The sequence below is a fragment of the Physeter macrocephalus genome, chromosome 4 (genome assembly GCF_002837175.3).
Source record: "Physeter macrocephalus isolate SW-GA chromosome 4, ASM283717v5, whole genome shotgun sequence".
Taxonomy (NCBI): Eukaryota; Metazoa; Chordata; class Mammalia; order Artiodactyla; family Physeteridae; genus Physeter; species Physeter macrocephalus.
The window spans coordinates 40,537,739-40,562,313 of record NC_041217.1 but is presented as its reverse complement, the minus strand read 5'-3'; the positions used below and the strand labels follow the sequence as shown (position 1 = coordinate 40,562,313).

The 24,575-nt window shown below is 50.5% G+C and overlaps 1 protein-coding gene across 1 annotated transcript in view; it reads right to left on the bottom strand.

Annotated features, from left to right (window-relative positions):
* The window catches only part of LOC114486039 (pleckstrin homology domain-containing family A member 5-like), a 106,656-nt gene extending 84,271 nt beyond the window's left edge, over positions 1-22,385 (bottom strand). Inside the window, exons 1-3 of the mRNA XM_055083870.1 lie at positions 21,850-22,385; positions 16,560-16,636; positions 13,210-13,267 (exon numbers count right to left, since the gene is read on the bottom strand). Coding sequence (XP_054939845.1) covers positions 13,210-13,267; positions 16,560-16,636; positions 21,850-21,932 — 218 coding nt within the window. The 5' untranslated portion in view covers positions 21,933-22,385. The remainder of the gene's footprint in view (positions 1-13,209; positions 13,268-16,559; positions 16,637-21,849) is intronic.
* Between the last annotated feature and the right edge of the window lie 2,190 nt (positions 22,386-24,575).

Here is a 24,575-nt window from a genome sequence, read left to right as displayed (position 1 = left end):
TAGGCTAATTAAAAGCAAATTGGCACCTGCAATTATAGACTCGGGTTCTCAGGTAATGATGAGCCAGACTGAGTGGACTTGGTGATGTCAGAGCTAGGGAGGGACCTCACCTCCCCGCACGGAGGGGGTTCCCAAGCCCTGCAGCAGGAAAGCCTCAGCATCCATCCATGTTTGTCAGATCAGTGTTGACTTGCCCAGCCCTATATCCTGGGTTCACACAATAAGGACCAACCCTTTACAGAGACTAAGTGACCTGGGAGGATTTGACAGTCACCCTGGATACCATCTGCCCTAAACATATTTCCTACTAACTCACCTCGGCACCTGTCTGTGACCTTTGAGTTAAAGCATTGCCTTCTGATATACATTGTTCAAATACCATGTCTAATAATAACTGACATTTGTGTAATTATTTGCAGTTTACAAATCACTTTCATACGTATTACTCATCTAGCTAATAACTAGGTAAGTGATACTAACCCCATTTTTCAGACCAAGAAACAAAATCTCAGCGAGATTAAGCAGTTTGCTACAAATCATACAGTTGCTAATTTGGACCAGGATTTGAATCCATGCCTTCAAATTCCAGCTGGGCATTCTCTCTACACCCCAGCAGGCAGTGCACTGACTCTCTCTTATTAACACATGGACCAGAATTAGTTTATCAGATCAGCTAGTGCTACTTTGGAAAGTGCAAAGAAGGCTCAGAGGAATGGGGAACAGTCTGGGTAGGTTTGAGGGATCAAGAGAGGATGTGCACCTGGCAGTGTGTGAGGGGTTGGGCAGGGGGGCTGGGCGGCTGGAGGAGGGGAGGCAGAAGACACTAGAGGAGCCAAACTCCCTTGTCCAGACACCTGCTAGAAGAAGCTACAGAATGTGACATTCCAGGGGATTACCCTGGGAATGGGGAGTGGCTGTCTCACTATGCTCTGTGCTGGTGAGACCAAACTTGGGGTGAAGAACCAGGAGAGCTTGAGGAAGGGGGTGGTGGTCACTGGAGGCATCTAGTCTCAAACATGGAGACTTGGGGGATTTGGGGGGGGGAATCATGATACTGGCTTCAGATATATATGTTTCTCATGCAAATCAACAATAATAAGATAATAAAACACATTTATCACTTACTCTGCTCAGCATGATTCTATGTGGTTTACATATGTGACCTCATTTATCTTCACAAGAAGTCTATGAGATAAGGTACATTATTATCTTCATTTTACAGATGGAGAAACTGAGGCACAGAGAGATTAAATCACGGTCAAGCCCATATCCCTGGTGAGTGGCAGAGCTCAGATTCAACCTGAGTTTGGCCCCATAACTGCGATCTTGACAATTGCACTAAATTGTTTTTTAAGAAAAGGCAAAGACTTGAACAAACAAATGACAACAGATGGACCCTTCATACTTTAAAACCTCTTTTTAAAATTTAAAAACTCACTACTAATCAAACAAATGGATTAAAACAATGAAGAAACAATGAATTAAAACAGTGAAAAAGTTATAACTGTCAATGCTGATGTTCATGAAAAGAAGGCATTCTTATACGCAGCTGCTGGGAATGGAAATTAGTACTTTCGAACAAGGAAGTGGCAAAATATGTCAAAATATTTTAAAACGTAGGAATTCCACTTCTGGAAATGTAACCTAAGGAAAAAAATCATTGACATGTGTAAAGGTTCAGATATTTATATGTTCATTGTAGCATTGTTTATAAAAATGACAAACTGGAAACACATAGTTTAACATAGGGGCCAATTAAACAAACAAATTAATAGACTAGGTATATAATGAAATACCAGACAGTCACTTAAAAATGATGCTGTAAAAGAATACTTAATGACGTGGAAAAATGCTTTTTATTTAAGTGAAAAAAATATATACTTGGTCCAAAATTTTAAAAGTATTTTGATAATAAATATAGTCACATGTCTGTGTATGAATTCATAAAAACATATATACACCAAAATGTTAAAATTATACACTAAATCTCTGAATTACACATAATTATAATTTTTCTTTATGTGTTTTTCATTTTTAATGACTATGTACTACTTTTATACTCACAGAATAGTAATTTTTTAAATGTATACCCTCCATCACATTAATTCTACGTCTCAGGATTTATTCTAAGGAAATAATCCAAAATACAGGAAAAGCCTCAGGCACAAAAATGATCATGCTGTGTTATTTGTAAAAGGAAAATAAGGGTAACCACCTAAATGTCCGATACAAATATGATTACATAAAATACATTACATCCAAAGGCTATTATACACTATTTCAAATATGAAGAAAACCATCTTTATCACTGTGGGAAAGAGAGCTGACTTGCTCTGTGCTGCTTCAAAGAATCAAAACCAAAGGGCAGAACACAGAAGCGGGCAGATTTTGATTCCGTATAGAATGTTCTAACCTTGGAGCAGGCAGCCTGGTGAGGTAATGAGCTCCCCGTCGCTGGAATTATCCAGGCGAGGATGGTGCTCCCCTCAGGGAGGCCACAGAGGGATGGTCTGGGCTTGGAGGGCGTCTGGAGCTGTGGGCGCAGAGCAGGAGCCCACCTGGACTGAGTGACTGCCAAGGAAAGGGTCCCTCTCAGCCTATCCTCAACACGCTTCCTCTCTGCCTACTGTTTATTTTAAATGTTTCCCGAAGTGTGTTCTTTCCTCACTAAATATGTGGGCTTTTTTTTAACTGGTTGGAGACTGGCCTGCCAAAGTCATCTCACTAATGCACTGATGTCCAAGCACCTCGGCCCAGAGCTCAGCACACCATGGGAAACCTCTCAAAGCCAGGACCCACTGCTACGGCCGCTGCAGACCCTGCTGCTCAGCAAGCTCTCCCCGACGCCCTGCTGCAAGCTCCCTCCTCCTGACCCTCCTCTGGGGGGTCCACAGGCTCAGTGCCAAGGCCTCAGGGGACCCACAGCAGGCCAGGGAGGAAGACAGAGGAAACGGGCTCAGGCCCATCAGGCCGGGTGTCAGTCCAGGCCACGCGGCTGCCTGCTCACTGACTTCCTCGGTAATTACTTCATTTCCACCAAGCAGGAAGAATCCAACTCAATAATCCAGGCAGACACGTTAAAAGTAATTATCTGTGTAATGCGTCCTGCACCATCACCTTCCTGTGAAGAAGGAAAAAAAGCCAAACCCGGCAAAAGAAAAAAAAAAAAAGGCCCCCATTGTCTCGAGCCTGTGCAGCCGCAGCCAGGATTAATTACACAGCCCTGCTAACACATTTAGCACCTCGCCGCTGATTGGAAAGCCAAGGACTTTTAATAATTCATATCTGCAGCCTAGCACTCTGTGCCTTGGTGAGGACACAGAGAGCACTTGTTTTCTGTCAGGCAGTGCCAGGCTCGCCCCCCGGCCGCCCCACCTGGAGATGGCTCCAGCCTCGGGCCACTGTCTGGCTCCTCCAGGGAGGCCTCGCCTGTGCGGGGTGGGGGGTGGGGGGGGGTGGGGGGGGTGGGGGTGGGGGGCTGGGCCTCTGTGGGGCCTCCCTCCCACCTGCGCTCAGCCAGCGGAATCTGCTCATCTCCTGCCCGAGCTAAGATGCAGCGCTCTGAGGTGGGAGCCCACAGGATCCCCCAAGCTCCGTGCTCCTGCAGAGGAGCCTGGAAGCCAGAATTTAGGGGATTCGTAGGGCAGCTGCCTGCGATGTCCCTGCGGCCGTCTGGACAGCAGGCTCAGGCAGAGACAGTCCAACCAGGGCTCCCATCCTCATGTGCAGGAGACCCTCAGGGGAGCCAGACTGTGGGCTAGGGGACCATAGGGACTGGGGAGGAGCTGCCAAGCCTTGAAGGCCGTGACCCCCTTTGACTCTGAGTCCATCCTCATCCTACCACCTTCCCATCAGTCGCTCAGACCGCCCCAGCCCTGTGCCCTAGGGCTGGCTCCCTCGCTCCTGGCTCTCCCATCCCTGACCCTCCCAGGTTCCAGGTTCCAGCCCCCTCTCTTCCCTTCCGCCGCTTGCCTGTGGTTGCAAGGAGCATCTCCCCTATGGAGGTGCCTATAGCCTCTCCTCCCTTCTTCTCCCTCCGCCTTCCCGTCTAACTCTCCCCCTCAGCGCCCCCACTCTACCTCTCAACACCCCACCCTGCCACTTCCTCAACCTTTGCCCAGAGCCTCACACAATAAGCCCGAGGCTCTGCTAGCTGCAGCCTGGCCCTACCGTTATAAACCCATGCCCCCAGCCCCCCATGCTCACATTTCCGTCTCCAGCTCCTTCAGGTGCTCCCAGCTAAACCCAGGACCCCAGAGGTCAGACGCCTCCTAGGAATTCAAGAGCCTCAGCAGCCCCAAGCCCCAACCTCTGACCCATAAAAGACACACCCTGACCCCTCCTGCGCTGAGGAGGTGGGTCCCTGGGGCTGACCTGAGCCTGACCCCCAGACCACACCCCCATCTCTCCTTCCTGCTGGCCTTAAACTCACTGTTCTGGCAAGATTTAGAAGCAGGGTGGGGCTGGCCTCTTTGCTCTAGCCAGGCTGGGGGCCCCAGCTGAACCCTAGGAAGCTGGCAGCCCCAAAGCTGGTCTCACTCAGGAGATGCGGTTCGAATGTGATAAATTCAGACAACATTAGCCCTTACTGGGGGTTCTGGAGGTGGGGGTGGGGGCACAGAGAGGGCTATAATTAACATTCTCAGCATCCATGATCCCTAAGTATCAGTGCCAAGAATGAGGGATGCGGAAGGCAGTGGCTCCGCAGTGCCAGCAGCCCAGACTCACACGGCGGCGGGCGGGCTGCCAGCCCTGACCAGAGCCCAACCTTCCTTCTCCCACCTCGTCTATATGATGCATCAAAACAGACTCACCGGCTTCTGAGGTGTGAGCCCCGCGCTGAAAAGCTTAACTCTCCGAGCCCTCAGGCGCCCCTCCCCCCAGCTCAGGCCGGCTGGGGTCCTCCTCCCCACCCCTGGGGCCCCCTTCTGAGGAGCAGGGCTCGGATCTGATGTGGTCTAATCAGTCATCTCTCCAGCTGGCAGGTCCCTGGCGCGGGGAGAGGATGCTGTTGTGACTGCAGAATCCAGTATCTTTCCCAGGCAGAAGCAGCTGGGCATGCTCCATCCTCTCCCGAGGGGATTTTCAGGGCCACGTGACTCTCCCTCCCCGAGCTGTCACTTAGGATCAGGAGTAAATAGTCCCCAGAAAGCTTTAACTCCATCCACACCAGCGACAAGCTGTTAACCACCCATGCTGCCTGCCTGGGTGAGAACAGAGTATCTCAGCACAGCCTTCCTGGCCTTCCACCACTGCAACGAGACTGCCCCCCAAAGGGGATCAGGGCCACCGTCTGTGTAAGCTGCATTTTACAGTCCTCCCACCAGAGCATAGGGAGCCAGAAGTTGCCCAGGGGGCTGGCATCTGGGGCCTCACCAGGCCTGCCTGTGGCTGTCTTTTGTCTCCATGGCTGTCTACCCAAGAGATGGGCATGTCTCTGGGTGTCAGGAGACCTTGGCCAGAGCCCTAGTGCCCTCACATCCCCCCACCCCACACAGCAAATTTAAAGAAATCATGTTTGGAGCTGACTGGAGTCCGTTACAAGATGTCAGGACCTTCTAGGTCCTCGGCCCAAATTGGTCTCCAATGACCTTGGGCAAGGATGCTGGGGCTACCTGTGTTTTGCATTATTGAGGGTCAGAGGCAGAAAGGAGGGCTTCAGATAATAGGATTTCAGCCCTGTTTCTGCTGTAGAAAAGCCCATGCCATTCAGAGATCTCTCTCTCTCCCTTCTTCTCTCCCTTCCCCCCGCCCCCTCTCTCTCTGCCTCAGTTTCCTTCTCTTCACATTTCTGTGGATGCTGGAAAGATTCTCTGTGACAATAACTAAGTGCAGGAGAAACACTGAGTTTCATAGCCAGGATCAGAAAGATGGAAAGAAAATGGAGTATTCCCACGGGAACTTCCAGGCAGGCTCACCGGGTCTCAGTCCTACCTGCCCCTGAGACCCAGAAGCTGGAGACCCCAGTGAGCTCCTGGGGTCACTTCTGAACAAAGAAGTATTTCAGTAAGCAGGGGCTAGATAAGGGCAGCTGCCAGCACCCACCCACATGATTATTAGATCTTTCCTGAATGTTTATTTGAATGAACTTGATTTTTAAAAAATAAGCCTCTCTTCACTTAAATACAACTATTTCCCTTCTCCATGGGTCTCTTTCAATGTGATCTGAGTGTAAGCTTCATTTTCACCAACTGAAGTCTTTATCTTTAAAAAGAATCTACTATGGAAGGTGCAGGAGCACAGAGCTCCTCCCAGGATCCAGGAGGAGCAAGGGAAGGGGAGTGTTAGGGGATCTGATCTACACCCCTCTCCCACACACCCCAGAGGGAGCTACTGGAATGACCATCCTTCTCACCCTAGAGCAGGCCAGGCTGGAGCTGGGGATCCCAGGTTAGAGTAGCATGCACTTGCCTGCAGCTGTAGCGGGGAGGGGGATCCCTAGGTCACACCCCACCATGGCTGAGATGCTGAGTTCAACCCAGCTGAAGGGGCAGAGAAGTCCTGGATGCAGGCCCAGTGCAGGCAGCACCGATGAAGCCTAACCCACCTGCCCCGGCTCTCCAGGACTTGGCAAGGCGGCCCAGTGCAGGCAGCACCGATGAAGCCTAACCCACCTGCCCCGGCTCTCCAGGACTTGGCAAGGCGGCCCAGTGCAGGCAGCACCGATGAAGCCTAACCCACCTGCCCCGGCTCTCCAGGACTTGGCAAGGCTGCCCAGTACAGGCCAGGGGAGAGCTGGCTCCCAGCCAGACAAAGATATGGGGCTCTGGGGGATCTCTGGCCTCGAAGAGCCAGTGGAGTGAAGTAAGGCTGGGGCAAGAGAGTACAGCATCCAGGAGGGGACAGAGAAGGTGGGAAAAAGGGGACAAGGACCCCAGCCTCCATCCCACAGAATCTTCAGACAGCTGGAAAGGGCAGGAGACAGACAGACGGGCCTACGGGGAGGGTTTTCTCGCTGGCAGACGGAGGGCAAGGGCTGCAGACGAGTCCCTTGGATCCTCCAAGAGGCCAGAGCCAGAAGTGTTGATGCTTCTGGGAGGTCTGGTGGCTGTGGGGGCATGAGAGGCCGAGGGAGATGGCTGTGGGAGCAGAGCCTTCGCTTTGGGGAGCGAGGCAGGGGAGATGCTGCAGCAGGAGAGTCTTAGAGGTCCCACAAGGATGGGTGAGGTGAAGCTGACAAAATAGTTTACCTTCGCCAAATCCAAATTCTCTTTCTGTTAACCCAGCAGAGGAGAAGCGAGACTTATCTGAAGGACTCAGGTGGGGAGGGTGTGAGGAGGGGGTGTGAGGGAGAATATTCCAAAGAAAGTGCCTCTGTGACTCTGTCCATTCTCTGCTCTGGAATCCGTGGCCTCCAGCGCTTGGAAGAGAAAGTGCAAAACTCTCAGTCACGGATTCACGGTCTCTGAACACTCGGGTCCTCCCTGCCTTTCAAGTGGCATCGCCACCCCTCACCACACAGTCTTGGTGGCCACTAAATTGATTGATTCGTTACCCCTCAAATATGCCCTGCCCTTTCCTCACTGGCCACGTCCAGATGGCTCTCTTCCTGCAAGAAGGTACCAACTGGGGAGCAGAAAAAGGAGCCCCATATGATGAGTTATCTTTCAGGACCTACCTGAGTTTGAGCCCTAGCTCCATCCCCTACCAGCTGAGGGAGTTTGAACAAGTTACCTGACTGTTGAGCCTCAGTTTTCCTCATCTGCAAATGGGGCTTCTCTGCCCTGAGTCACATACCATGCACCACCTTTCCCTTCATCTGTCTCATGCTTTACTGTTCTGGGGTATTAGTTGCCTTTCTGAAAGCAGAGCCAGTCAGGTCGCTAATTAGCAGATTTACTGCCCCGGGACCTCTCTCCTTTGTCTTGTCTGCCCTTTGGAGACAACAGAACAGCTCTTGAAGCTCCACCGTACTTCCTGGGACACTGCCTCCTTTCGGGTTGGGGTCTCTATTGGTGACTCACGGTAACCCAGCTCTCGAGTCCTGGGGGCAGAGCCCTGGGCTCCTGCATGCCTACCCCACCACAGACCCTGGCAAAATGCTGAGCCACTCCCAACTGAGCGGAGGCACAGGTGCAGAGAACCCATTCTGGCCCCTTCTTGGAGGAAGTATTCAGATGAGAACAAGGAAGTGAGAGCGGCTGGGTGGGACTCCCTGAGATGGAGGAGGTGCCAGGCCAGGCTGGCATGGCCCATGGGGGCACCGTACCAGTGGGGAGGAGCAGTGGGGCCCAGATTGGGAACAAGGGTTATCAGGGGTGTGGCTCTGCAGAAAGCGTCCCTGGCTTATCGCTCTCTTTGCCAACTGAAGAGAGATGCACTCTTGGAGACAGAATTGGCAAGCTCCATAGCTGGCTGCTTTAGCAGGAAGCAGGGAAGGAGTCAGGGGCCAGAGAAAATCAGGGATGGGTGTTACATAGCCAGATCTTTAAGCATCAGAAAGAAGTCTACCAGACCCATAGTGGTTGAGATGTGGCAGAGGATGGTCAAGATGGCCCTATCAGCTCTGGAAGGACCACCCAATCAGCCTCAGGAGTCACCACTGAGCCAACCCTTTAGAGGCCTTAGCGGGGCCGGTCATGTGTGCTTTGGTGTCCTCTAGTGGACATATGTGGTACATGCATACAGGCTTGCAATGGGTCTTACCCACATTTTATCCCTTTGCTTTTTCTCTTCTCCCTGTACCACCCTTCCTGGGAAATGACCCCTTTAAAACTGCAGGCAGGCTTGAGCAATGACATCAGCTGTGGAAACATGAGAATCACCTCCCAAGCACTATGAAGGAAAGAGTTTATTGACACACAATTACCATACTTGTCTGATCCCAGGCAAATATCAGTATTTGCTCATTGAAATTTGACTCAACCACACAAGAAGGAGGAGAAGGAGGAGAAGAAGGAGAAAACCAGCTTCCCAAGTTATATATCTGACTTTTATTATTACCTCTTGGGATCCATGTCTGAGGTCCTCAGTTTCTAACTCACCCACCAACCGAATGTCATAAACCTTTGTAAGGAATTGATGGTGCGGGGAGCTGTGAAAATAAGGAGTGTGGGCCAGAATCATTCATTCCTTCACTCACTCACTCATTCAGTCAGGGGTTATTGATGCCTCCCTTGTCCAAGCCAGGCACCGAGGATGCTGGATACAGCTGTGGCATTATGCTAAGAGCCCAGCCTATGAAATCAGCAGACATGAGGCTGAATCCCAGCTTTGCTTTCTATAAGCTTCATGACATTGAACAAGTATTTACTCAGTTTCGGTTTCTTCCTTACTTTCTCAAACAGTTAGAGAGGACAGTACCTCCCTCATAAAGCCGTTCGAGGATTGAATGAGTTGTAAATGTAGTAAAGCACTCAGCTCTGAGAGTGGCCACAGCTGCCCCTGGTGTGCAGAGCGGCCACCAAATCTGGGAACGATGCGAATGCATGATAGGATAGCTGATATTTCATCACAATTCAAAATGAAATCATATTGTCTATGTTTCCGGACCTTACAGCCACCTTATGTCACCTCTGCCCTTGATGAGTTTTCATTCTAGACCAGTAGTTCTCAAAGTGTGGTCCGCAGAGAGGCGGCAGCATCATAGCCTGGGAACCTGTTAGAGATGCAAAGTCTCAGACCTTCTGAATCAGAAACTCTACGGCTGAGGCCAAGCAATCTGTTTTGACAAGCCCTCCAGATGATTTTGATGCACACTCAAGTTTGTGAACCACTGATCTAGGGAAAATGACACATGTGTAAACAAAGAATTACAATACAGGTGGGCTCTCCTGAACAAATGACACAATGAGCAGAGTCCTGAAGGAAGAGCAAGTGTTCACAGGTGGACACAAGCCATGTGAGAGGAGGGATTCCACTAAGAAAGGCTGGGGGCATGGAATGGAGGTGTGTGTTAAGGGAACCACAAGCGATTTAGTCTATCAAAATGGGCTGTGGGGGGAGGCTGGAGAAGAGGGGCCAGAGCCAGATTACAAAGCCCTTTCAAATGCCTGAGTAAGGAATTTAGATTTTATCCTATAACTGATGGGGAGCATGAAAGGTGTCTAAAGGAGAATGATATGACCAAATTTGCATTGTAGAAAAAAGCACTCTTGGGATTTCCCTGGTGGTCCAGTGGGTAAGACTTCGCGCTCCCGATGCAGGGTGCCTGGGTTTCATCGCTGGTCAGGGAACTAGATCCCTCATGCACGCCGAAACTAAGACCTGGTGCAGCCAAAATGAAAGAAAGAAAGAGAGAGAGAGAGAGAGAGAGAGGGAGAGAGGGAGAGAGGGAGAGAGGGAGGGAGAGAGAGAGAGAGAGAGAGAGAGAGAGGTAGAGAGGGAGAGAGGGAGAGAGGGAGGGAGAGAGAGAGAGAGAGAGAGAGAGAGAGGGAGAGAGGGAGAGAGGGAGAGAGGGAGGGAGAGAGAGAGAGAGAGAGAGAGAGAGAGGGAGAGAGGGAGAGAGGGAGAGAGGGAGGGAGAGAGAGAGAGAGAGAGAGAGAGAGAGGGAGAGAGGGAGAGAGGGAGAGAGGGAGGGAGAGAGAGAGAGAGAGAGAGAGAGAGAGGTAGAGAGGGAGAGAGGGAGGGAGAGAGAGAGAGAGAGAGAGGGAGAAAGGGGGGAGAGAGAGGAGAGAGAGAAAGAAAGAGAGAGAGAAAGAAAAACAAAGAAAGAAAGAAAGAAAGAAAGAAAAGAAAGAAAGAAAGAGAAAGAAAGAAAGAGAGAAAGAGAGAAAAAGAAAGAAAAAAGCACTCTTGCAAGCAGTATGGCCAGGAGGCAGGAAGATGAGTTGGAAAGCTGCAGAATGATCCAGGTGAGGGCCCATGTGGGCATGAACTTGGGTGGTGGCCATGCGGACAGTGAGAAGTGGGTGGGTTGAGAGATATTTAGGAGGAAAATTGACAGGACCTATGCGGGAGGGGCCTGAAGGTTCTGCTTTGGTGGCACTTCTGACAAAGATGGAACCGGTGTTGGTGATGGGAAGGCAATGAGTTCAGGACTGGAAAGGCTGAATTGGGGGTGCTGAGGAGAACGCTCTGGGCTGGTAGAGAGGAATTAATTATGCCTCTATTGTTTATCTCCCAACATTTTTCATTCATTCATTGCACCAAATATTGGGTTCCTATCTTGTGCCAGAAAGGTTCCAGGACAGAGTGGAACACAAAATAGCCAGAATCTGCTCTCAGGGCTGACACAGCAGTGGGGGACACCAACAATAAAATAAGTAATGGAATACATAAACAAAAACCTTTCAGGTAGCGGTAGGTGCTATGAAGAAAAATAAGGGGGACTAAGGAGGAGCAGGAGGGAACTTCAGAGGGGTCCTCAGGAAAGCTCCGCTGAGAAGATGACACTTGAGCTCAATGTTAAGTAGGAGCCAGATGTACAAAATAGGAGGAAAGTGCACCCAGGCAGAGGGAACAGCAAATGCAAAGGTCCTGAGGTAAAAGTGAGTTTGGCCTGATGGAGAAGAAAGATGAAAATCAGCACAGCTGCCCAGTTGTGGGAGATGAGGGCAGCAAGGGGAGCGAGGCCAGACCATAGTAGTTTTTAAAGACTGATGAGATGAGGTAATACATGTGAAAGTTCAGGACTTCCTGGCAGTGCAGTGGTTAAGACTCCGTGCTTCCACTGCAGGGGGCATGGGTTCCACCCTGGTAGGGGAATTAAGATCCTGCATGACATGCAGCCAAAAAAAAAAATACACGTGAAAGTGCTTCATAAGGGACTTCCCCGGTGGTGCAGTGGTTAAGAATCCGCCTGCCAATGCAGGGGACATGGGTTTGAGCCCTGGTCCAGGAAGATCCCACATGCCACGGAGCAACTAAGCCCATGCGCCACAACTACTGAGCCTGCGCTCTAGAGCCTGCGAGCCACAACTACTGAAGCCCGCGTGCCACAACTACTGAACCGCAATTACTGAAGCCCACGCGCCTAGAGCCCGTGCTCTGCAACAAGAGAAGCCACCACAATGAGAAGCCCGTGCACCGCAACGAAGTGTAGCCCCCGCTCACCACAGCTAGAGAAAGCCCGCACGCAGCAACAAAGACCTAACACAGACATAAATAAATAAATAAATAAATAAATAAATAAGAAAGTGCTTCATAAATGATCTCAAGAACCAGGCACACATAAAGGAATACTAAGGTGGTATCTTCAAGGAGAAAAGAAGTTAAGTCTTAACCGAAGCAAGGAGTTTGGCTCAATTTCAGGAAAAGCTCAGGCTATAAGAGCCATGTCATATCAAAACAACTTCCAAAATGGATAATTTGTCCATTTTTGTTGTTGTTTTTGTTTAAGAATATGGTCAACAGCCGAGCTGATGGAACTGCCGGCTGGTCTTGAGGTGGGAGATGGACCTCTCACGGCACAGACAAGGAAGGCGAGGAGGAGGGAGGGTAGGAAGGAGGCTCTCCCTCGCCAGCGCGGTGTTTGTGCAGCTGCTCTCCACCAGCCCTGCAGGCCTGGGCACGCCTGCCTCACCCGTGGGAACAAAGCCAGGACCCAGCCCGGTTGGAGGGTGGAGAGACCCAGGCCAAGGCAGAGGGAAATAAGTCTAGCTGGGTAGATGTGGAGCACCCCAGCCCAAAGAGCTGCCTTCTGCTTCCACGGTTACATCCAGGCAGCTTTCCCAGGTGCACCTTAAGTTGCTGAGAACACAAGCTACCCCAGCCAACAGAGGGCTCTGACCAACCCCCGAGGGGAACACAGAGCCCAGACACACACCCGCCACCCCCAGGATGGCAAATGCCCCCATCCAGGAGGGCAAGAGTGACATTGTCCACCTTGCCACCACCTGACCTGCCCGGCTCACACCTTCCCTCCAACCAGCTCCACTTCCCACCTCTCATGACACACCGTGCTTCATCTCCTTCCTCTAAACTTCTGTCCCAAGTGTCTAGAACAGCCTCTTTCCTCTACTCTGTCCCTCCCACCCACATAGCCCAGCCCAGAGCTCCACTCACCCCTCCCCACCCCATCTCAGAAAAATTCCCATGACTGACACTGGCCCTCTTGGACGAACATACACACAGACACACACACACACACACACTCTGGGCATTATCTGCAGTGCTCACTTGGAAGCTTTGACATCTCCTGGCCATTCACAGACCCCAGCAAGGCCTTCAGCAAGACCTTTTAACTATCTCCCTGCCCAAGGAGGCATCAGGTACAAAGACAAAGGTAGAACCAACAGCAAGACCAGAAAGAAACTCCATGTTACTCACTTGATGAAATACACAGCTCCTTCCTGGGTGGAATCCATCTCCCAGCCCTTGGGCAAACCTGTGAGAAAGCAAGATCACAAAATCACCCTCTCTTCCACAAGCCCAATCTGCACTCTGGAAGGATGGGGGCCAGGAGAACTAGGAAAATTCATAGATAAGCCAGTAGTGTTCAAACCAACAATTTCACCCTTTTCCGTCCACTATTTCTATCAGTCTGTGTTTCCAGCAAATAAGAGAGATGGCAGTGGGGCGGGGGACATCCCCCATCAATGAGCAGTAAAGTGACCAAAGAGATCACTGCTTTGCAGGCTTTGCTCCTTCATTCAACAAACTTTTATTGAGCATCTACTCTGTGCCAGGCCCTGTGCTGGCCCCCAGGGATATAGCAGTGAATGCACAGATGATTGCCCTGGAAGGGTCCTCAGGATCACCCCTGCTTATATCACAGAAACAGAAGCTGGAGCCAAGAGTGGGTCACTTGCCCCAGACCTTATGGATAATTAGCACCCAAGATTAGACCAGGACTCGAGTCTTCAAATCCCAGACCAGTGTCATTACCTCCAGATTCTGCTGCTTCTGGACAAGACACCAAGGACCAGAAAATCAGTCCCAGAAAAAATGAAGAGACTTAAAAAATTTTTTTTCTTAATACTACCTCTGAAAAAATTTATCCATGAAAATGCTCAGAATGGAGAATGACTGACTTGCAAAACAAGAGAGGACTGAATAGCCAAAGAAGCTGACCTTGGCTCGGAAGCGTCTAGGCAGTCCTCCAGGTGGGCACAGCCACTGCTGGACAGCTCCAGAGAGACACAGCCCCTCCTTCTCCAAAGAGCACTCTGCTAGCCTCCACCTCTGCCCTGCCTCCCAAAACAGCAACCCTGGCAGAGCCCTGCCTCCCTGGCAAACCCAAGGCAGAGGAGGAGGGGTCTTCTGAGAAACCCGAGAGAATCCAGTGTCAGAGGTGGGGACAGGCAGGGTACTGGTAGAGATCGTTCCTTTGGGGGTGCAAAAGCCCTGTGGCTGACACATTACAAAACAGGTGCGGATTCTCTCAAAAATCACTGCCACGTTTCTGATCAGTTCAAACGTTTACCTTGTGTACGAGGTTTTATAAAATACGGCTATTCACTGCTGGTCTGAATCTCTCCTGCCGTGTTATCAGCTGCCTTAGGGTACAAGCTGCCGGAAAGCAGGGCTTGGGTTCTACAGAGTGGTGGGCCCAGTTTTTGTTCACTCATTTCACTCACCCCTAAGTATCAAGGGTATGTATTTCCATACCTGCTACTGCTTCTGCTGCTTCGATGCAGCAGGGCAGCCAGCGGGCCCACCTCCCTCTCAGGACTTGGTCCATAGAAATCGTAACACCAGCTGTCACTTAGAGCTTCCTTCCTCTAAGGTACACATTTCACCACTACTAGCATATCTAATCTGCACAGCAACATTATACAATAGGCATCAGCCCAAACATTTTTACAGATGAGGAAACTGAGACCCAGAGAGGTCAATCAACTTGCTTAAGGTCACACAGGAAGTGTCTGGGCCAGGATGTGAGTCTGGTCTGCTGCCTCCAAAGCTCACATTCTCTCCTCTGTGCTGCCCCATAAATGCTACTTGTTCCCCTCTGTCCCTGTGCGAGGATGTTCCCATTCAGAAGGGCGTGGGTTGGCAGCCTCCCCAAATAGAGGGATCCCCACTGGGTCAGAACCATAAATAATCCTGCCAGTGTGATGTGCCTGGGAAAGAGGCCAGCGTGGATTATGTCCCCTGCCTTTTCCAGCAACTTCCCTCCACACTGCCCTCTCTGCCCGGGCAACACCAAGGGTGCTTATATTCCTGTCCAGGCGGAGTGCCCGCTAAGGCAGCTGCCCTCCCAGCAAGCTTCAGGGGCATCTTAACCCCTTCCCAGCCTTGGACAACCAGTTAGCTGCAGCCAAAAATGAAAGAACTGGCTCACAGACCTGCATGCGTCCTCTAGCCTTACCTAGGGTCATGGTGAGCTGGATGGACTCAAACTGCAAACAGCCAACACCAACCCAGAAGAAGAAAACAGCCCCAGCCCTGGGGTCAGGAAGCTTCACTTCAAGTCAAAAATACAATAGTGACAATAACAATAGCAGTCACCACTGTTGATAGTGACTCTGTTGCCTAATCTGTGCTACAACCTTTTGAGATTCATAATCCTATCCCCATTTTACGGATTAAGAAGGTGAGTCCCAGAATCAAACCACTTGCTCAAGACCACACTAATAGAAAGTTGAGCCAAGATTTGAGCTCTAGCTCTCTGTCTCTAGAACTTACGCATTTAACCCCAACGCTGCTTTGTTTATTAACTGAGTGGCCTTGAGCCAGGCACTTCCTCTCTGCTCTTCCATTTCCCTACCTTTAAAATGAAGGAGTCAGACTCCATGATCCCTGAAGTCCCTTCTGGCTCTAGAACCACAGTGATTCTAGTCCTGGATCTAAAAGAAAGTAGGCTCTGGGCAAGTCAACACCTTGACCCAGCATGTCCATGAGTGACCGGGACTCTGTGTGGTTGGGTGAAGGGCTGGAAGGCCAGAGGGGTAGGGGGTTTCCAACGCTGTGGCTCCCACCCCTCCCCTTATTGGCCTATAGTGGCATCCCGAAGAGGAGGATGGACTGTTCACTTGAAGTACCGCAGGCCTTCTGACTCTTGGTGTCTCCACCTCTTCAGTTGAGAATGAAATCATCTTTGCCGGGAGGGGTCCTATCTTCTCCACTAGGCTGGGAGGTCCCTGAAGGCTAGTAATGGAGTCTTCTCCATAGTAAGCAATCGATGTTGGCCCTGTCCCCTTTTCTTTCATGTTCCCCTCAATGTGAAGCAGTTCCTGCTAGTCATGTGGGGTTATTTAAATTTAATTTAATTTAAATAAAAAACTCAGTTCCTAGGTCACACTAATCACATGTCAATTGCTCAGTAACCCCATGTGGCTCATGGCGACTGTACTGGGAAGCACAGAAAGAGAACATTTCCATCATGGCATAAAGTTCTATGGTACCGCACTGGGGGCTAGGGTTCTGCCCAGTTCGGGAGCTCTCAGGATGGAAGGGATTTTCTGACTGGGCACAGGGGGATGGGAGAGGAGTAAGCTCTTTCTCCTCAAAGGTCAGTCCCAGATACTAGTCATGGGGCTGGAAGTTTGAAAAGACCTCAAGGTGAGCATCAACCCTCCTGCAAAATCCCCCACGTGGTGGGCCAAATGCTCAGCTGAGTCTGTCCATGGAGAAAGGAAAAGTCAGGAGCAAAGTCAGGGTAGGGGGTTCCCACAGCCACCTCAAGCCATTGCCTCCTCATGGATTGCAAAGGCAGGGGCAGATGAGATCCTTACCTGGGCTGGAGGAGTGTCCACTCTGGATGGGTGATTCCGTACCAGGGTGCACCCAGCTGGTTGACTTTTCTTCATCACTAGAGAAGACCAGAAAGAACATGTCAGATACAAAAGAGGCTTCTCTGAGGAGGACACCCATCTCCACATTCACATCAGTACTGACTGTCTGATCCCAGACACCTGACATGGGGGCACCCAGGCTGCCTTCATTCACTCACATTCACAGAGCATTTACTGAGCAGACTCTGCGGATTCAGAGATTTATAATCCTGGATCCCTGACCTCAAAGAACGTCTAACTCACTGGGGAAACAGACAGGTAGAAAGATATTTGGAATATGATGTGATAGGAGCTATATAATCCCTACTATAGCTGTGCAGAGAGAGCATTTCACCATCAGAGAAGGGAGTACTCCCTGGATGGAGTTAAGGAAGGGGAACACCATGAAGGCTTCAAGAAGGAGGTGACATTAGTGAATGGTGAAGCCATGTGGGACGTACACGGAAGGTCCTTAACTGGCAGCTTCTCAATGGATAAGAGAAGAGGAGGCCGGGTGAACTGACAGTCCCTGAGTGTCTGCAGGGCTGTATACCGTCATTCACAATGGTCCCTCACATTAGGAATATTACAGATTATGAATCTGAGGTTCAGACAGGTTAAGTAATTTGCCCAAATTCATACAATCAATAATTGATGAGGCCAGGATTCAGACCTAGATGCGCCCCCCCCCCCCGTTAAAACCCAAGCTCTTTTTAACATCTCACTCCCAGCAAGGTGGGCTCCCCAGCAGTGCAGATCCTCTGGGCTCTAGATGCCATGGCAGATGAGTCCATTGACCTTTCCCACCAACCAAGGACACCAATATTTCCTGAGCCAGATGTATGTGGAGGAGAGGACTCCCAGATCACCTGTATCACCCAGGCTTTAGGCTGGGGCCTTGGGGTCCAGGACAGGGCTCCATTCAATAATTAATACCTTAATTAATATAATAAACTCCACTAAGAAGGGTGCCACTAAATATCTACTAAAGTAAGATATACAATAAACTGCACCTATTTAAAGTGTACAATTTAATAAGTTTCGACATAGTTGTACACCTGTGAAACTATCACCAAAATCAAGATGTGAACCCTCTAGATTTTCTTTGCGCTCCTTGGTAATTCCTGTCTCCTACCCTGCCGGCTCCTGTCCTCCCCCACTCCCCGGCAGCAACTGATCTGTTTCCTGTTACTATAGATTCGTTTGCATTTTCTGGAGTTCTTAGAGTTTCATATACGTGGAATCATACAAACTAGGCTTCTCTGTCTGACTTCTTTCCTTCTTTTCTTTCTTCCATGTTCTAGCACGTGTTAGTAGTTCATTCCCTTGCAGGATATACCTCATGTGCTCATCCCCTCACCTGCTGATGGACATTTGGGTTGTTTTCAGTTTGGGCCATTACAGATAAAGCTGCTTTGAACACTCGGGTCCAAGTCTTTGTGTGGATTTATGCTTTCTTTTCCCTTGACTCCACTAATTTTCCTCTGAGTTTGAACACCTGCTGCAGGAAGAGCATTCCCAGATGACCCACCCCTCTGATGAAGAGAGAATAAACAAAGTCATGGGGCTCTGGAGCCATGTGCACCGTTGGAGATGACCTGTGGTCTGGGCTTTGGTCCTGGGAGGCAGGGGAAGAGGAAGCCAAGGAAGGGGGCACCTCGTTACACCTCCTCTTCAGCTGCCCTGAGATTTCTGGCCCTGACCCCTTCTTCCTCTCACACTATCGTCTCCTTCAGACTTCACCGACAATCACAGGGTCACAGAGGTGGGCAAAACCCACCATTCCCTCAACTTCCTCCCCCCTGACCTTCCCCCACCCTCCAGTTGTCAGCCCCTGGTGAAAAACAATGCAGTCACAGACCATCTCCACTCTAGCTTTGGGCTGGTGGGGAAATTGTGGAACCAGGAGGACTGGGGTCATTGCAAATCCACCAGCTATAATCTTCCTCAGGGGCCCCAATCAGTTGCCATTTGCCAAGTGTTCTAAGGCTTTCCCACCAACCTCAAGTCCCAAGCCTGCCTCTCCTCCCCTCCCTCTCACCCGTTCTCAATGGATAACCTCATCTCTTAACTCAAGAGAAATAGAAACCATTAGGCAGGTTTCTACCCAATACACTCAACCTCCCCCTCAAACTTATCTATATTTCCACCCATCCTTTAATGCTTGTCTCTACATTGGAGAAAAGGTGGCCTTCTCCCACTGAAGGCTAGTCCCTTTGCGTGGGTCACAGTCTCCATCATCTCCTGTCTTTTCTAGACCCTTTTTCTATTGAGCATTGCAGATTTGTATCTTCAACTTCTCTCTCCCTCTCGGGTCCATCACTTTTGCCCCCACTCCTGTTCGTGTGTTCCATTCTGAACCCTCTATCTCTCTCTTAATGCTGTCTCCCCTTCTAGCTGTCTTCTCATGTTCCTCTTCTTACTGACCAAACATCCCTGTTAGAAACTAGTTCCTTCTAACTGTCCCCACTTCCTGGCCTCCCATTCGCCAATCCTCTGCAGTCTGGTTTCTGTTCCCAGCCTTCCCCTGAAACCACTTTCCTAGAGGTCATTAAACACCCCAAGTTCCTAAATCCAGTAAACACTTTCCAGTCTTAAGCTCATCTGGCTTTTCCACGGTTGACCATCCCTTCCTTCTTAACATCTCTCTGCCTTGCCATCTGGGGGGCACGCTACCCTGGCCGTGGTGCTGCCCACCTCTGCACCCTGGGTCTCCTCCAGCCTGGCCTCTCTTCCTCTATCCTTTCCCTTAATGCGGTGCTGCCGGGGGACCCTCCTGTCTTCTCCCTCACACACTCCGGGGTGGTCCCAGCTCTACATGAAGACTCTCCAGCCCAGGCCTCTCTCTTCAACCTCTATCCTGTACACCCAGCCACCTGTGCGACATCACTTCCTGAATGTCCCATGGGGACCTCAAAATCAATATTTCCCGGCTGGACCTGTACTTTCCCTAAAGTCTGTTCCTCTTCCCATACTCCTGATTTCTATCAAACTCAAGTTAAAACTTTTAAGATTTATCTTCAGCTCTTCCCCCTCTCACCCCTCGTTCCCCAACATTCAGGGAGTAAATGGAAACTCTCAATTCTACGCCTAAAGACTTCTCCCACCTCTCCCCGCCCTTCCCCTCTATTCTCGCTGCTTTAATTCAAGTCTTTTGGACTTTGGTGATTGCCTCCTAACTGCTTTCCATACCTCAAGTTTTTCCCCTTGCCTCCCTACTCAGCCCTCAAATCATCGTCCATGCAGCTGCCAGAGAGCTCCTTCTGAAACACAGGTCTAACTATGTCACTCCTCTGTTTAAAATCTCCTCTGGTTTCCTATCACCTACGGGATCAAGTTCAAATGCCTTAGCCTAACACAAAAGGCCTCTCCGAAGCTGCCCGCTTCCTACCTGCTTTGCCTCACCTTCTGCAGCACCCCAGCCACCTCCACTCCACCTCTGCTGATCCTCTCAGAGTGCTCTAGATAACCTGGGCTCCGGCAACCACCGGTGCCCTCCATCCCACAGCCCTCTGCCTCAAGGCCCCTTTCACTCTAGTCTCTCTCCTCCAGAATCAGCTCAAATGTTTCCTCCTCTGGAGGCCCCCCCTCAACTCCTCAGAGCATTAGTTCTTTCTTCCTTATGTTCCTATAGCATCATGCAAATACCTCTGGAATGTATCTTATTATTTCATAAGTATTTATTTCCGTTTTCTCTCTACCACCTTCAAGGAAAAACCTGTATCTTATTGTTTTTTATCCCAGTACCTAACACTGCAGCAGACAAATAGCGGATACTCAATAAATGTCTGTGGAATGAACGACAAAAAGAAGCTGGAAGGCAAGCAAGAGATTGAGAAGAAAGATGAGAAAAGCCAAATTAACCACTTCATCAGAATGCCCGAGGAGCTTGTGGAAATCCAGATTCCAAGGCCCACCCCAGATCTTCTAACTCAGACAGAATCTTTGGAGGCAGGGCTTGGGAATCAGCCTTTTTAACTAAGCTCCTTGGGTGATTCTTATGGATTCTAAAGTCTCAAACCACTGACGAAAGGGACTCCAGTTTAAATCCTGGAGAAGTTCTGTTATTTAAGAATCTGACGTAGGGTCAAGAACTTTAGTGGACTTAATTTCTAAGATAGTATAATTACAACATCAATTTTGACCGCAGTAATGATAACTACAGAAGAAAGGCCTACAGCAAATGTGGAAACAGTAACACCAACAAGAAACCACTGGCTGCCTGCACTCCTGCAAAGGCACTTTGGTAGAGGCGGGAAAGCAATGCACTCAATTCAGCGGGGCCTGGGCTTGGTCGGAGCTCTGACTAACAAGTGGTTTTATCTCAAAAAAGTACTCTCAATCTCTGCAGACCTCACTTCCCGTCTAAAACATGAGGGGGTTGCATCCAAGCCTCCTTTCAGCTCTAATGTTCTGTGAGTGGCTATCTTGAGAAAGGGAAAACCCATCCTGTGTGGGTAACAGTTCAAATGCTGTGCTTCTAGACTTGCTATATTATCGGGAAATTTCTATCGTGGCAAAAGAAGCCTATAGTAGAAGTAGGCCAAAAAATAGCACCAGCGGCGCCACTCTGTTATAATGAGATTATGCCAGAGCCATTTTGGTTTATGTAATTAATATAACAGTGCTAATATATTACTGAGAGCAGCAAAGCCTCCCTCTCTCTAAAGAACACCAAATGTACTGTGGGCATCTTCTTCCCCTTGACCACAGCCCCATAAAGATGCAGGAGGGAGAGGGGTTGCCATCCGGGGAACCCTGAGTCCTGGGGTGAGGGAATGCAGGGAAGCGGGCGGTAGAGGCAGAGTCTCCTGGTATGTTGTCCCTTAGCCCAAGTCTTCCCGTAGGAAATGGTGGGGGAGTGGACACAAGAAAGAAAGGACTCACCCCTGTCCCTGTCAATGGCCAAAGCTGAAAGGAAGGAACTGCAGGCTGGGCACTGGCTCTACTCATCCTCCTCAGGGTTCCCATCCTGCCTGTGATCAGGGGAGAGGGGAAGGTCTGCACCTGCCCTGCCCTGCCTTTCCAGGTGCAGGGAATGCTGAGCCTCTGCTGGACTTTGACCCACTGGGGAAAAGACGGGAGACACATTCACACAGGCATCGTGATAAACTTATTAGTCATGCCTGCTGCTCCAGCCATCGCTTACCCCGACCCTCTCCTGCCGGCCCCCAGCCCTGCTGCCTTTCAAGTCAGACAACTTTAAAGAAAAGAGAGAGAGGGAGAGAAGATGAAACAGAGACCCACATACTTGATGAAGAAGACTCTCCCCCCGCGGTCAACTCCATAGGTCCACCGGCCGGGCAAGTCCAGCCAGTCAATCTCATCGGCCATCTCGGTGTCCTGCAGACCCTCTCGCTCTCTGCCCACCCGGACGCCGGGCTGGGGGGCGGGGGCCTAACGCGCACCCCCCACTTTCTGCTCCTCCTCCAGGCGGTGATGGGGGAGGGGGTCCGATGCGGTCCAGCCCGGCCCGCGGCGTAACCTCCCGGGTGCCTGGCAGGGACTCTGGCCTCTCGCTGAAGGCAGCTGGCCGCCAGCCGGGCAGCAGCGAGCGGAAGACTTAACCCTGGCCGGGCTGAACGAGCTCGGCGTGCGCGGCGGAGCCGGCCCCAGACACCTCCTGCCTCGGGAGTCTGCGCTCCCCTCCGTCTCCTTAACTTAATGACGGGCAATTAGCGCATGAGTAATTCTGCCGCTCCCCTCGCCGGGACTGCTAACGAGCAGCGCCGAGGGCTCAGTTCCCTCAGCTCCCCGCGGCCGGGAGCTGGCGGGGCCGAGCGAGCGGGAGCGCGGGCCGGAGGATCCCTCCCCGAAGGGAGCAGGTTGCCGTGCGCGAGCGAGGGTGTTGCCTCCCGCTCCCAGCTCCGAGCCCGCTCTCAACCTCCGGCCGGGCGAGCGGAAGGCGGAGCCCAGCGGCCGCTCCGAGGGGACTTCACAGCCGCGGCCCGGCGGGTCCCCGAGTCCTGACACCGGGCGCGGCGGAACCAGTTTGGCTGAAAGAGCTTTGAATCACGAACCTAAGGGACATGTCCAGCCACTGACCGAAAAAGGGGAAGTGATCAAACCTGGTTCTACTTGGCGGGAGGTTAGTAGAGGAACACAGGTCAAATGCAGGGAAGGGTGCACGGGCGTGAGTAGCAAGGGGCCCATTTTTGCTAAGGTGTCAAACTAATTAGTCTGACTGGTCTGACTTAGTCCAGTCAAGCCAGTCCTTACCTTTCTTTCTGAGCACTTCCTCCAAGAAGCCTACCATGACTAAGTAGAATCAGAGTGAGATCTTAGAAACACACTCAGAAACCAACAGCTTTTATATCCCTTCCCCCTAATTTGCACCAGAAAAGGAAAGGAAAAGGGAAAAGGAAAGGAAAAAAGAGACAGAGACAGAGACAGAGACAGAGAGAGAAAGAGAGACAGAGAGAGAGAGGAGGGAATGTGTTCTGTGGTACAGGTTGCAAGCATTCAATACTAGCAGATCAAAAATGGTATTGCTGGAGCCCACAGTTCTGCTGTCCCTGGTCTGAATCAAAGTTGGACTCCAGTCAGCTTTCCCAGCTTACTCAGGACCTGCCCCCTGGGGTTCCAATTAGATGCACACTGTCTTAATCCATGTGTCAGACCCAACGGAATAATTAGACAACGGGAGAGACACCTGTCTTTAGAGGACGCAATGTGTCACATGGTAGCTGGCAAGTCACTGTCGAGTGAGCATACTTACTGTGAGCATTCTAGGGACTGGACGCCTGTTCCACCTAGGTAATTCCTACTCTTCCCTTTGGTGTCCACCCATGTGTCACCTCCTCCAGAAAGCCATTCTTGATTCCACCCCAGGCAGATTTATATGTCCATCTTCTATGTGTCATGGAGCCTTATTAATAACCCTGTCGTGGAGCTTATCATACTGTAAGGCAAACCTCGGTACTTATCTGTCTCCTTCATTGGGCTGTGTGCCCCTCGGGGCGGGGCCTCCATTTGATTCATCTTTATAGCCCCAGCACCTACCTGGGGCACCGGATTTATATCTGATGAACAACTGATACTGTCCTAACTAGAAATGGTTCTTAACTCTAACCACAGTCCTGTATTTTTGGACCCTATTTAAAGGCCTGATAAATATAACCAGCAGCACATCAGGATGTGTGCGGGGAGAGCTTTCTGGAAAAAGAAACAACCAGTGAGCCTTCCCAGGAAACTCAAATGCTCAACCTAGGTGTAATGTGTATACATCTGATAGATACTGAAGCCAGAAGATGCCTCAGAGGACATCTCATCCAAGGCTCTTGTTTTAAATATGGGAAACAGAAGAGCGAAGAAGGGAAGGGAAGCTTCAGGTCACTGAGCAAGGATCTGCCCACCAATGTCCAGGCCAAAGCTCTTCCCATTACATCATTCTACCTCCAACACTAGAAATCCACTCTGCCAACATATACAGGCTGATTCCTGGTGCCAGGTTTAAGCTGAGTCCATTCTCCAGATGCAAAAAGGAGCAAAACCCCATAATACCCAACTCTTTTCTCCCTTCTCAGATCCTACATGTTTCTAGTAAAGAAAGCTGCATTGGACAGTAAGGCAGAGCTGCACCTGAGAAGCATAGATGAGGATCCGTGTCCCTTTGTAGTTCCTGAATTGGGGAGGGTGGGAGGGTCAAAGGGTCAGGCTCCTCACCAGTCCCCCATCCCCAGCCCCAGAAACACCTGTAAGCCTCCTCTCGCTGATAAAGCACAGAGCCACCTGCGTACCCCTGTGATATCAGAGGATCTGAACCACCGGAATTGCTGCCAAGATGCCTCCAGGGAAAATACCAGCAACCAGTGCACTCCTAGTCCAACCTGAGCAACCAGTAAGGGTGGCTTCTTGGGCTGAAGATGGGTGGATATAGGGGACAAAATGACATATTTTTGAAAACATGTATTACACCGCTGTCTTCTTTGAGGAGTAAGGGCTCCTGCTGATTTCTTCACAAGATTTTTGTCTTGT